Raw genomic sequence first — 14,649 nt, 5'->3', positions numbered from 1 at the left:
CTAGTCTCCGTGAATACAGTAAGAAACGATGGTAACTTTAACCACATTTAACAGTACATTAGCAACATGCTAACAAAACATTTAGAAAGACAATTTACAAATATCACTAAAAATATAATGTAATCATGGATCATGTCAGTTATTATTGCTCCATCTGCCATTTTTCGCTGTTGTTATTGCTTGCTTACCTAGTCTGATGATTCGGCTGTGCACAGATCCAGACGTTACTGGCTGCCCTTGTCAAATGCCTTTCATAATGTTGGGAACATGGGCTGGCATATGCAAAAATTGGGGGCGTACATATTAATGTTACGTAACAGTCGGTGTTATGTTGAGATTCGCCTGTTCTTCGGAGGTCTTTTAAACAAATGAGATTTATATAAGAAGGAGGAAACAATGGAGTTTGAAACTCAATGTATGTCATTTCCATGTACTGAAATCTTGTTATTCAACTAGGTGTGGACAGAGAAAACGATGGATGGATGGATGGATGTATGGATGGATGGATGGATGGAGATGTAATTCAAATTTCAATGTATAAGTTAAAAGAGAGTCAATTCTTAGGTTTCACCCAACTCTACAAAAACATTTGCTTATCTCAGCAGAGGCAAAGACACTGAAGATCACGTTAAGTCACTTTAACACCAACAACTTTATTAAAATATCTCATCAAAAGCTTCGATACCCAATAAGATTGCTTACAGACCTTTAGCTTGTCAGTCTTCCTTCATATTACAATGGATAGTAGTTGTAGATTCAGACAAGCTTAGTGTTTTGTATCGACTGAAACAAGAAGTGCACTTGAGATAATGGTGATGAAAGATTGATGCTTTCAGTCATGAACAACTCTGTGATAATGGACCTGCTATGCTTTGTTTTATTATGATCTACATAAACCATTACAAGTCTTCACCATTTTTTCCCCCCAATCAATAGCTATTTGTTCATTTTGTTAATCAGTCATTTTTGACAGAGATGAAAGTTCTGCTCTAATAAGCTTTGAAGAAAGTTTTTGGTGAGGTTGAAGATAAAGGGAGAATTTTTGCTGTCAAATAAAATCAGAAAACAGATTTCGTTTAGCGTCTCCCGGTTCAATCATAAAACTCATATTTGCAGGCGGGGGTAAAGCATTAGAGCAATTTGTCGAGCCACAAGCTGTTCATATCCAATGTTTTCTGGCTTTTGAAAGAGACATTCTGTTCACGTTTACTCGTGCAATTCCACAATCTCAGTGATCGATGAGGGACACCGTTCGCTCAAGGATAAACTCTATAGGCATGAGCCTGGCTGAACACAACATCCCACTCAAGGGCAAGGTGAATTGGATTGTGGCAAAAATAAGTGACCTTTAGCTTTTGTCATACCTGTGGCCAGTGTTATGTTCATTAAGGGCAAGAAAATAGAGAAAAACAACTGTCAGATAACAATCACTGCAATTGGCCGATATTACAAGTTGAGTCAATCATCACCTACACTGGAATCATGTGTCTGAAGAACATACTTAGTTCACAGCACCATCTCTTTCTATCAGAGATTTCATTCTTCACATATGCCCCTAAAAATACCTGAAAATATTCTGGTTGGCAGAAATTCAAAAGAAATAATATTTCAGGTATTATGGGATAGCATTCTATTTTGCAACTGATAACTGATATAAAGTTAATATACTAATCTACTTGAACTAACAAAAAAACTGAAATGATTTTCACTGTAAATTATAAGGTAATTCATAGTACTTTAAAAAAAGCAAAATTGACAGCAACATTTTACAGTAAAATTACATATAATGCAATGTTAAACCATTTGCAGTTCTTCCCTGTGTGTGGTATGGTAACGTCTCAGGTTATGCATGTAACCCGGTTCCCTGAGCGGGAACGAGATGCTGCGTCATGGCGTATGGGAATGCTTATGCGTGAGCCGGTGTCTGAAGCATGTGTGCAAACGTCAATACTCGATTGGCTGGCGTGATGGATAGATGGATGGATGGATGGATGGATGGATGGATGGATGGATGATGGGTGGGTGGGTGGATGGATGGATGGATGGATGGATGGATGGATGGATGGATGGATGGATGGGTGGATGGATGGATGGGTGGATGGGTGGATGGATGGATGGATGGATGGATGGATGGATGGATGGATGGGTGGATGGGTGGTCAGACAGAAAGATCTATACTATACTGCAATGGCCAATACAATTCAAATTCCAACTTATACATTAAAAGAGAGTCAATTCCTAGGTGTCACCCAACCCTACAAAAACATTTGCTTATCTCAGCAGAAGGAAAGACACTGAAGATCAGTTGAAGTAATTTTAACACCAAGAACTTAATTAAAATGTCTCCTCAAAAATCCAATAAGATTGCTTACAGACCTTTAGTTTGTCAGTCTTTCTTCATATTTGTGAGCCGGTGTCTGAAGCATGTGTGCAAACATGCCAATACTGGATTGGCTGGTGTGTGGTAGCTACGTAGCATGTCACCAAAGCTATGAATGAAAATCATGCCATCAGATTCTGTTGTGTGAAGGAAGGTGCCTTCAAGCATGCCCCAAGGCATGGCAACGCAATGCAACATATCGTTCCTTCTCAGGGAACCAGGTTACAAATGTACAAAGTCCCTTTTGAATAGGAACTTCGACACTGTGTCATGGCGTTAGCGCTATAGGAACAGCAATACCAACGTCATCAAGCTGAGGGGGGATACCTACCCATCAAGGCTGTGCAACACTAGCACAGACGCTTGTTGAACAGAGTAAAACAAATCAACGCTGAAGGACCTGGGAGCTTCTGGTTAAAACCGTATCGAGGCCACGCTCACATGGAAGCATTCCCATAGCGTTAATGCCATGACGCACCATCAACGTTCTTATTTGAAAATGAAATTACAGTTAACCAATTAACAGGTTTTACAGTAGTCATTTTAATAGCTTTTTTTTTCTGTAAATTGCCATAGCAGGACTGATGTCATGACTTGTAGTTATAAGAACTTGCAGGTGAAGGGTTTGGGGGACTGTGCCAAAAAATAAATAAATAAAATGAAACAAAATAAATCCTGCCATGTTCAGAAACTAAATTTCTACTCAAAGAGATGATGAGCCATTTCACTATATTACGTCTTTAAAAGGTTTTTAAAAACCTTTGTGTTCCACTGGGCCGTGTCTGGATGTGTTTTATTTTTTGAAGTCTTTGTGTTCATTTATTTGTTTTAACAGCAACAGATAATTGAGTTGGTGTAATTAATTTTCTCCCTGTCCTGTGGCTACACCATCTGCAAAATCATCAAACATGTTTGTCATGCAAACTTGATAGAAAGTCAATTTAGCCTCAGCAAACAGGGAATAAGAAGATTAGGCTGTGGACTGGGTAAACTACACAAACTCTTACCAAAAAGTAACGTGGTGGTGGTACCATGATACAGAGATGCTGTCAGGTGCATTACCATGATTTTATTTTTTTATTTTTTTTACGTATAGTACTAAATAATTACCTTATTCACATACTTGGCGTTGCTAAGGCACATATTCAAATGTCATTGGAAGTTTCTCACGTAGATTGAGATCTCAAAAATGTTATATCTAGAGAAGTACATTTGAAAGTAGATTCATTGCGGTCTGAACACCAGCAATTTCTGAAATACAGTAATGAATACATTGTATGGAATGTGAAAGTGTCTGTCTTTATCCCGTCTCTTCAAGATCTCACCCTCTCTTCTTCTAGTTTCTTCTCTGAGTGTGAGAAAAAGGTGAAATTAAAAATAAATCACAGGAATTCAATTTAACAGTGAAGCGTAACACATGAGAGGACCACAATGAAAACTTAATGGCACTACGTCTCGGATTGCATTATATATTCATGTGAGGCACCTTCATTTTGACTTTTTGCCAGATTGTTAAAGTTTTATCAATATTGTAGATGTTGACATAGTGAAATATTGACAAAATATATGACAAAAAATATTAAGCAGCATTGATAATAATAAGAACCATTATTCATAAATGAGCACCAGTAATATAATAATAATAATAATAATAATAGTATTAATTAATAATTAATTAATAATAATTGGTCACCAGATCTTTTATTTTGTTTATATCTATGTACATACAGTACATTGTTTAGATACTGAAGGGAGCAATGTCAGGTGTGATGAACTTTGTATGTTGTATTTTTTAGTGTGAGAGCAAAGCATTTTACTCAAGCATCACATTCAGTTCCACATCTTGCTTCAGAACCGCTTCTCAGTTAAAGTTAACAAGATTGGCAGACCCATGAGTCCATATTGACACACACACACAAACACAGAAACAACATCCTCTTTGCTGTGTCCAGGGATAATGAGGATAGTCCTCCAGGAGGCATTGTAATGTTACAGCTCTTCCTCTCTCTCCCTCTCTCTCTATCTCTGTCTCTCTTTGTCTCTCTCTTCCTTCCAGACGAGTTAAAGGAGAAATTACAGGACTTTGTGAAGGAGACCAACGCCAAGCAGCCCGGTTTCATTAAAGTGGTGCGGCACAGTAAGCAGGAGGGGCTGATCCGCTCACGTGTGAGTGGCTGGAGAGCTGCCTCTGCCCCTGTGGTGGCCCTGTTTGACGCCCACGTAGAGTTCAACACTGGCTGGTGGGTGATATGAGAACTATTCCTAGTGCTTCATGGACAGACTGTAATTACTGCTTCTTTCAATTGAAATGGTCTAAAGCATCAGTGTTCTTGTTCATGTACTGACAGGCATTTTTCATTAAAAGGTTTGAAAAGAAATCCAGCCTATCCAATCTTCAAGCTAAATTTTTCTCTTATCTTCATGTTGTTCCAAACCTGAATGAGTTTCTTTCTTCTGTGGTGGAACAACAAAAAAAAAAATGTTTTCCGTAGAGCAAAGGCAAACATGTCAGGTCAAGCTCCAGAAAGCACAAAATACACCTTATAAGTAGTTCAAATGAATTCTGCACTATACATGTACTGATTATATATATATATATATATATATATATATATATATATATATATATATATATATATATACACATACACACACACACACACACACACACACACAAACTTAAGTCCTCTCTAGCTGTAAAGTGACGAGGATACAGAAATGACCGGAGAGTAGGGTCCAAAGAGCGAAGGCTGGCCCGTGTGGTCCAATCCAAAAGACGAGCTACTGTAGCTCAGATTGCTCAAGAAGTTAATGCTGGTTTTGATAGAAAGGTGTCAGAATACAAAGTTCATCACAGTTTGTTGCGTATGGGGCTGCATAGCTGCAGACCAGTCAGGGTGCCCATGCTGACCCCTGTCCACCGCCGAAAGTGCCAACAGTGGACACGTGAACATCAGAACTGGACCACGGAGCAATGGAAGAAGGTGGCCTGGTCTGATGAATCACATTTTCTTTTACATCACGTGGATGGCCGGGTGCGTGTGCATCGCTTACCTGGGGAACACATGGCACCAGGATGCACTATGGGAAGAAGGCAAGCCGGCAGAGGCAATGTGATGCTTTGGGCAATGTTCTGCTGGGAAACCTTAGGTCCTGCCATCCATGTGGATGTGACACGTATCACCTAACCTTTTTTCAAATCAAAATCTCCTAATTACAGGAATTACGGCATGGCGTTAACGCACCTATACACAAAGGGGGTTACAAGCTAACAAGACACAGCTGGAACACTCAGACTAATCAACAAGGGAAACTACAACGAACTACAAACATGGCCCTCGGGACACGAACCAAAAGTCCTAAACAAGACATAGGAAACATAGCTTTCAAATTTCATTCATGCTTTATTTTCAGTTTTGGCGACATATCAAGAATGATTCTTTTAACTTTCCTGGTTCTTTAAGAACATAGATCATATAGATGCCCTTCATCATCAAAAGAATTTCTGGATCTTACAGTTGGCACACCATGGTTTTGCTCATAACAATCTGACCCAGATATGTCAGTGCAATTTGAATAACACCCAGAATTTTTCTGCCTTTAATCAGCTTTGATGTGATTTTAAAGCTGTACTGTACTGCTCAATTTGCATCTCTCTAAAAGAATCAGTCCTAAAATAGTACAGAGGACGAACTGACTGAATAGGCTCTGTTTGTTTTTTAATCGTGTTGAGAACACACTGCCTGTTCCGGCTCACGTTTCATACTTTTATTTATTTATTTTGGAACAACGCGTGTTCATTGGGTGGTAAATGATTTTATTGTTATGTCTACAGGGCAGAGCCTATTCTCCAAAGGATCAAAGAAGATAGAACCAGAATTATATCCCCATCTTTTGACAATATCAAATATGACACATTTGAGATTGAGGAGTACCCACTCTCTGCTCAGGGCTTTGACTGGGAACTGTGGTGCCGGTATCTGAACCCACCAAAATCCTGGTGGAACTTGAACAACAGCACTGCTCCAATCAGGTATTTTGTTCAATACATTTTGGAATTCACATCCATCCATCCATCCATCCATCCAGACATTTATTTTTTTAAGAGAATGCCCATTTGTTTATTTAATTGTCTGATATAAATATATATATTCAGTGAATGTAATTATGTAATGTAAATCTTTAGGAGTCCTGCCCTGATTGGCTGCTTTGTGGTGGACAGGCAGTACTTTGCAGAGATCGGCCTGCTGGATGAAGGCATGGAGATTTACGGAGGAGAGAATGTGGAGCTGGGTGTGAGGGTGAGAAACTATATCATTCTGTACAGACTATGGGGTAATGAAGATAATGGATTCAATCTTGAAGGATTAATGACTCTAATGGCCCTCCTTTCTTGGCAGGATAGTTCAAGTTGGCACCATTTACTGTATCCCTTGTCAAAACTCATTCTTTTGATCGGGTTGTAATTGTTATGCATAAAATGCTTAAAATAGTTTAAGATGAAGTATAGCGAGACAAGCCACTGCATGAACTTATGGCTTCTACTAACAATTATTGTTTCTATCGATTAATCTATTGATTTTTTAATCTAAAGATTATTTTCCCCTGATTTTCCCTTGATTTTGGTTAACTAACCAATACATGATAACCGTAACGTCTGCCATTAATTTTTCAATGTTTTTTTTTCCCAAAAAAATTCCAGTTACTTTTATATTTAATCATTTAGCAGACACTTTTATCCAAAGTGACTTATAAATGAGAACTATAGAAGAAATCAAACCAACAACAGGGCAACAATACAAAAAGAAATAGAATAGTAAGTGTTAGTATTAATGGTTCGAGTGTTGATAAAAAAGATGCATCTTAAGCCATTTCTTGAAAATGGCCAAAGCCTCAGCTGCTCAGGTTGAGGAAGGAAACGGTCAAGGTAAAGGTCCGTGAAAGTGATTTTGTGCCTCTTTGGGATGGCACCACAAGGCGCCTTTCACTTGCAGAATGCAAGCTTATAAGTCTGAAGTAGTGAGTTTAGGTAGTGTTGCAGAGCCAGTGGTTGTTCTGTAGGCAAACATCGGACCATTGAATTTGATGTGAGCGGCTATTGGCAGCCAGTGCAAATTTATAAAGAGAGGCATGACGTGCGCCCTCTTTGGCACATTAAAGACCACTCTTGCTGCTGCATTCTGAATCAATTGCAGAGGTTTGACAGTACATGCTGGAAGGCCTGCCAAGAGATCATTACAACAGTCCAGTCTGGACAGAACAAGAGCTTGGACAAGGAGTTATGTAGCATGCTCTGTTAGGAAGGGCCTGATCTTCATAATGTTGTATAAGGCAGGACCGGGCAGTTCTAGCAATGAAGTTTAACTGATCATCAATCACAACTCCAAGATTCCTGGCTGTCCTGGAGGGAGTTATAGTTGACGAACCTAGCTGATTGGATAAGCTGTGATGAAGTGTTGGGTTGGCCGAGACCACAAGCAGTTCTGTCTTAGCAAGGATGAGTTGAAGGTGGTGGTCCTTCATCCAGCCAGAAATGCCTGTCAAGCAGGCTGAGCAGCATCTGGCTAGAATTAGAGGTTGAGTTGTGTGTCATCAGCATAGCATTGATTGGAAAAGCCATTTTTCTGAATGACAGATCCTAGTGATGACATGTAGATAGAAAAGAGAAGTGGTCCAAGCACTGAGCCCTGAGGCACTCCAGTCGCTAGATGTTGCAACTTAGACACCTCACCCCTCCACGACACTCTGAAGGACCTGCCTGAGAGTTAAGACTTGAACCACTGGAGTGCGGTTCCTGAGATGCCCTTCATTATGAGGGTTGACAGGAGAATCTGGTGGTTAAGGGTAGGGACATACCAAACCGACACCAAAGAACTAGCACTGATAAAAGCCGACTGTGTTGTCGCCTCACGTCGCCTGTGTCGGGGCAAAAAACCTGCACATGAGCACACCGAGAGAACTACAGCCGACTGTCATTCAGCACATGCATTCTGCGCCTGCGTGGAGAACCGTCACAGGGCCTCGCGCCAAGTAAAGTGACAGCTGAACTGATGATGTAAAGCCAATAGTTAAAGTTCATGTTTTTGTTCTTCAAAATACTATAATAGTTAAAAGACATAGCTAAAAGTGAGACTATGTGTATTGCGACTAGTGATCGACCGATGTATCTGTTTACCGATATTTTTCCCGATATTTAAGCATTTTTCCATAATCGGGTATCGGTTTTGTAATATCGGATTCGCCGATTTACGGCGCCATCTTGTGGCCGTTTTGAGATTTCCGCCATTGCAGCCCGGGCGTCTGAGGAGATCAGTCAACAACAACTCAGTGCACAGGTAAAGTATATGTTCTACTTGGTTTGCTTTAATTAATCAACTTTATTTAACATAAAAGACATGCACAAATGAGATCTGAGACATAAATTCCTGATATAGTTAATTTATGCAGCTTGTTTCTAAACAATTGAGACGAACTCATTGAGTCACGTAGTGTAATTCGTCATGTCCTGCCCCAATAAACGTAACTTTACATGAATTAAATAAAACAGACATGAATGAGTGCATGTTGAAAATAAAAGCGCTGAATTTAATTCTCTATCTGTTTTATTTGCTCACCATTAGTCTAGAAGAAAAAGTTCGTTCATATTGCTTAGCAACTGACGGATGATCAGGAGGCTTAAGCACAGCGACTGAATGAAACTTTTGACAAGATTATCTTGTTTAAACACCCTAGATTATATTATCATTTACTACATAACAATTATTTCGCTAATACACATATAAATATAGCCTACCGCTTTTTTGGAAATTAATTATTTATTATCTCCATGCGCGATCGCGATTGATTAAGTTATGGTCAAACAGCACTTTGTCAGTTGGCATTTCATGATTTAACGTTAGATTAAATTTAGATCATAAAATGCCAATTGACAAGTGCTGTTTAACTTTATATAGTCTCGGAAAAAAAAGTTCGTTCATATTGCTCAGCACCTGAATGGGTTGATGATCAGGAAGCCTCAAGCACGGCCACTGCATGACATTTTTGACAAGATTATCTCGTTTAAACACCCTAGATTATATAATCATTTGATTTACTACATAACCATTATTTAGTTAATAAATATAAAGTTTTTTTTTTTTGTATGCAAGGAGTACGGTGGCCCAGTAGTGCACAACACAACGAAATTAAAAAAGCAAACATAAGTTCACAACACAACGGAAACAAGCCACAACACAACGAAATAAAGCCACAACACAACGGAATAAGCCACAACACAACGGAATTAAACCACAACACAACGGAATAAGCCACAACACAACGGAATCAAGCCACAACACAACGGAATCAAGCCACAACACAACGGAATAAGCCACAACACAACGGAATTAAACCACAACACAACGGAATAAGCCACAACACAACGGAATCAAGCCACAACACAACGGAAATGCTCCCGACCACTTGGGGGCTCTCAGAGCTAGGTAATATTACTATTCCTTGCCACTGTTCTATAAAGTCGACAGTTTTACAAAGATATCAATACCATGATTAGTTTTAAGTATGTAAGCATTGTATATCGACATGGTATATTAATTAAAAATCAACTACGTTCACAATAGCTTCATATTTATACTTGTGAATGATTTGACGCGATACCACGGCGCATGATAAAGGGAACATCCACCAATTCCACCAAGTGGTTAAAACGTATAATTTGTATTCATTAAAATTACTTTTAACATTTAAAAACAGACATGTTCAAATTCCAAAGGTTGTTAGTTCCTGTTGGTAAGACTGACAAGCTTTGGAATTTGAACATGTCTGTTTTTAAATTTTAAAAGTAATTTTAATGAATACAAATTATACGTTTTAACCACTTAGTGGGATTGGCAGACGTTCCCTTCATCATGCGCCGTGGTAGCGCGTCAAATCATTCACAAGTATAGGCCTAAATATGAAGCTATTTTGCACGTAGGTGATATTGAATTAATATTTCATGTCGATATGCAGTGGTTACATACTGTTTAAACTAATCGTGGTATTGATATTACTGCCGACTCTATAGAACAGTGGCAAGGAAAACTAACTTTACCGAGCTCTGAGAGCCCCCTAGTGGTCGGGAGCATTTCCGTTGTGTTGTGGCTTGATTCCGTTGTGTTGTGGCTTTATTCCGTTGTGTTGTGGCTCGATTTCGTTGTGTTGTGGCTCGATTCCGTTGTGTTGTGGCTCGATTTCGTTGTGTTGTGGCTCGATTTCGTTGTGTTGTGGCTCGATTTCGTTGTGTTGTGGCTTTATTCCGTTGTGTTGTGGCTCGATTCTGTTGTGTTGTGTCTCGATTTCGTTGTGTTGTGAACTTATGTTTGCTTTTTTAATTTCGTTGTGTTGTGCACTACTGGGCCACCGTAAAGGAGGGAGTGATTGTTATAAATAAAATGGTTTGTTCAGCTTATTTGTGTTGCAATAATTGTCAAAAACAGAAGTATAACAGTAAATAAATATCGGTTCTGCATATCGGTTATCAGGTACATAAACATGCAAATAATCGGAATCGGTATCGGTTATAAAAAATCAATATCGGTCGATCACTAATTGCGACTGTATTATTCTGCTTGTTAAAAATTTATTATGCAGTAACTTACAATATTGCTCAGAGAATGTGCATGATTCATGCGCATATATGTCAGTCAGCGCGGCATTGCACGTCAAGTTCGTAGAGAGCTTTATTCAATCTGTTTTAAATTCGGATTTTGTCTGCCTTTGAAATCAAACCATATATATCAACCATAGAAATCAAACCACCTCTCAAACCATAGATATTACCTGATAAATTCAAGTTAAAACGCTAGAAATCCATGCTCATTCAAGGATGTGCATTTTATTGCATGGACATGGACATCTGCAGGATTTCATCTGATGGTACGCACAAAGGGTTTTTTAATAAGCATATATAGCCTATTACGCACCTTTCAGACCATCAGTGAGAGCAACAGTACTGCAGAACGAGTGAAGACTATAAAAATTTCAAAAGGCAATGAAATTGTCAGACATTAATTTAGCGCTTGTTCACAGAGGAAAACAACAAAAAAAAACAGCACTAATTGTTCTCTCGATACATATATTTGTTTTACTGACTGAGAAATCACTTCAGATGATTTAGTAAGAGAGCAGTCCAAACAAATGCGAGTGGATTCAGACCGTTTTGCAAAAGCATTTGACCAATTCATAATTTAGAACATAGGTAACGCAGTTCGTAAATATGGGAAGAAGGAGGCGGGAACCGACGAACATTCAACAAAACTTTAATTCAAAATAAACAAATACAAAACGAAAGTAATGCCGGCAGACCCTCGCGGACGTCTGCCGGCCACACGAACACAATAAAACATAAAATAAAGTCCAGGCCTGGTCCTCTCTCGTCCTTCACTGTCGTCGCTCCTCCTTTTATGCCTCCGGAGCTCCTCCGTGAGAGACTCAAGGCCGGTGCGCCTCGCAGGTGGAGCTCATTATCTCTCGCGTCACCGGCCTCGCGCCGTTCCCTCACGGCTCTCGCACGCCCTGCTCGTCACAACATAATTTAAGTGTCAAAAATATTGCGAGCAGTTCAGTTACACGACTGTTAAACTGAATATACAAAGCGAAGCAAACTTTTTTCTTAAATATCCACAACACAAACAACAAATTATTCATCATTACAGCAACAGTGGACCCCCGTTACTTGCTGTCTATTTTTTCATATATATTCGTCTATATGAATTGTTAGATTTAGCTTTGCAAAGATGCTTAAATTTTCTTTTACCGAATTACAAACCCAACATTGGAAAGTTATTCTCTTGACATTTTTGGTTTCCATTTTCTGAGCAGAATGAAACAGGATCTCTTGCAGTACAGCCCTATATTTTCCATTCATAATTTTGTTTTAACACGAAACTAGGTCTCTGCTGATAAAGAGCAGCCCCACAGCATGAAAACTATTGCTTTCTCTGAAGGTATGGTGTTTTCTGAGGTGTTAGATTTGAGCAGTGTTAGATTTGCACTGCACATTTGCTTCACATATTTCTTTTTTCCGTTCCACTCTCCCATACAGGCCAGTGTTATACAGATATGGTCGACTGCTGCACCTTTACTCTGTTTTCAGATACTGAACTCTCAAAGCGAACATTGTCCTTTATGTGGCGGCTCTCACAAGTCTCCTGCTGTTCCTGCAAGGAGTTTCGTAGGGCAGCCTTTTCTAAGCAGTGTCTGGGTGGTTTGATTCAGCTTCCATTTCTTTATAATTGAACCAGCATTGCCTGCTGGGATATTATAAACACTTCAGTGTTGTTTTCCTTACTTATACATTTGTTTTACTTCATGTCTAACTTCACAGAATAACTCTTTAGTATTCATTTCAGAGATGCCCTTCAAACTCACAACCTGAATAATGACTTATTATGAACTGTAAGCCCCAATGTCCTATGGGGTTTTAGCTAGAAAATGTGGTGGTTTTTAATTGATTCACTAGCGAGTGTTTGAGAATTTAGTTTTAATCTGCGGGACACATGGGGCTGAATACATATTTTAGTTAATTTTCATAAAGAATATTTTGTAGCATAAAATAGTATCTTTAAATTTCAGTTGCTGTGCTAGAAATAAAAATATCAATGTCAGTGTTAGATTTGTAATTTAGTAAAATTGATCAAGAGTCTGTAAATCTGTTATTCTCACCAAGGTTGCATGTATTTGATCCAGAATACAGTAAAAAACAGTAATATTGTGAAATATTTAAAATAACTGTTTTTTATTTCAATATATTTTAATTTATTCATGTGATGCAAAGCTAAATTTTCAGCATCATTACTCCAAGTGTCACATGATCCTTCAGAAATCATTCTAATATGCTGATTTGCTGCTTAATTATCATAATTATTGGTTCTCAGTTAATAATAATAGATCTTATTTTTTTGCTGATTATTTTTTATGCAAACTGTGGTACTTTTTTGATGAATATAAAGTTCAAAAGAACAACATTTATTTGAAATAGAAATCTTTTGTAATATTGTAAATGTCTTTACTGTCACTTTTGATCAATTTAATAGCTGAATATCATGTGACACTGAAGTCTGGAGTAATGATGCTGAAAATATTACTTAAAGGTGCCTTAAAGAACTTTTTTTAAAAAGATGTAATATAAGTCTAAGGTGTCCCCTGAATGTGTCTGTGAAGTTTCAGCTCAAAATACCCAATATATTTTTTTTAATTCATTTTTTTAACTGCCTATTTTGGGGCATCATTATAAATGAGCCGATTCAGGGCTACTGGCCCTTTAATTCTCGTGCTCCACGCCCACGGAGCTCGCGCTTGCCTTGAACAGTGCATAAACAAAGTTTACACAGCTAATATAACCCTCAAATGGATCTTTACAAAGTGTTTGTCATGCATGTGGCATGCATGCGTCGGATTATGTGAGTATTGTATACTGTTATATTGTTCACATTTGATTCTGAGTGAATTTGAGGCTGTGCTCCGTGGCTAACGGCTAATGCTACACTGTTGGAGAGATTTATAAAGAATGAAGTTGTGTTTATGCATTATACAGACTGCAAGTGTTTAAAAATGAAAATAGCGACGGCTCTTGTCTCCGTGAATACAGTAAGAAACGATGGTAACTTTAACCACATTTAACAGTACATTAGCACCATGCTAACGAAACATTTAGAAAGACAATTCACAAATATCACTAAAAATATAATGTTATCATGGATCATGTCAGTTATTATTGCTCCATCTGCCATTTTTCGCTATTCTTGCTTGCTTACCTAGTCTGATGATTCAGCTGTGTGCAGATCCAGACGTTAATACTGGCTGCCCTTGTCTAATGCCTTTCATAATGTTGGGAACATGGGCTGGCATATGCAAATATTGGGGCGTACACCCCGACTGTTACGTAACAGTCGGTGTTATGTTGAGATTCGCCTGTTCTTCGGAGGTCTTTTAAACAAATTAGATTTATATAAGGAGGAGGAAACAATGGAGTTTGAGACTCACTGTATGTCTTTTCCATGTACTGAACTCTTGTTATTTAACTATGCCAAGATAAATTCAATTTTTCATTCAAGGGCACCTTTAAAAAAATGCATCACTTAAAATATATTCAAAAAGAAAACATCCCCTTTTTGTAAAATGTAATAATATTTCACAATATTACTTTACCTTGCTGTATTTTTGTACCTTGCATCTGTGGAAAACATAAGGAACTTCTTTCAAAAGCTTTAAAGAATGCTAATTACTCC

General features: G+C 38.3%; 1 protein-coding gene across 2 annotated transcripts in view; it reads left to right on the top strand.

Annotated features, from left to right (window-relative positions):
* The window catches only part of galnt18b (UDP-N-acetyl-alpha-D-galactosamine:polypeptide N-acetylgalactosaminyltransferase 18b), a 127,149-nt gene that overhangs the window by 64,294 nt on the left and 48,206 nt on the right, over window positions 1-14,649 (top strand). For both annotated transcript variants that reach the window (XM_048186268.1, XM_048186269.1), the window contains exons 4-6: window positions 4,437-4,620; window positions 6,216-6,413; window positions 6,567-6,681. In XM_048186268.1, coding sequence (XP_048042225.1) covers window positions 4,437-4,620; window positions 6,216-6,413; window positions 6,567-6,681 — 497 coding nt within the window. The remainder of the gene's footprint in view (window positions 1-4,436; window positions 4,621-6,215; window positions 6,414-6,566; window positions 6,682-14,649) is intronic.

Source organism: Megalobrama amblycephala, linkage group LG3 (assembly GCF_018812025.1).
Source record: "Megalobrama amblycephala isolate DHTTF-2021 linkage group LG3, ASM1881202v1, whole genome shotgun sequence".
In the NCBI taxonomy this organism is placed as follows: domain Eukaryota; kingdom Metazoa; phylum Chordata; class Actinopteri; order Cypriniformes; family Xenocyprididae; genus Megalobrama; species Megalobrama amblycephala.
Note: the sequence above shows the minus strand (reverse complement) of the source record. Positions and strands in the feature narration are given on the sequence as shown.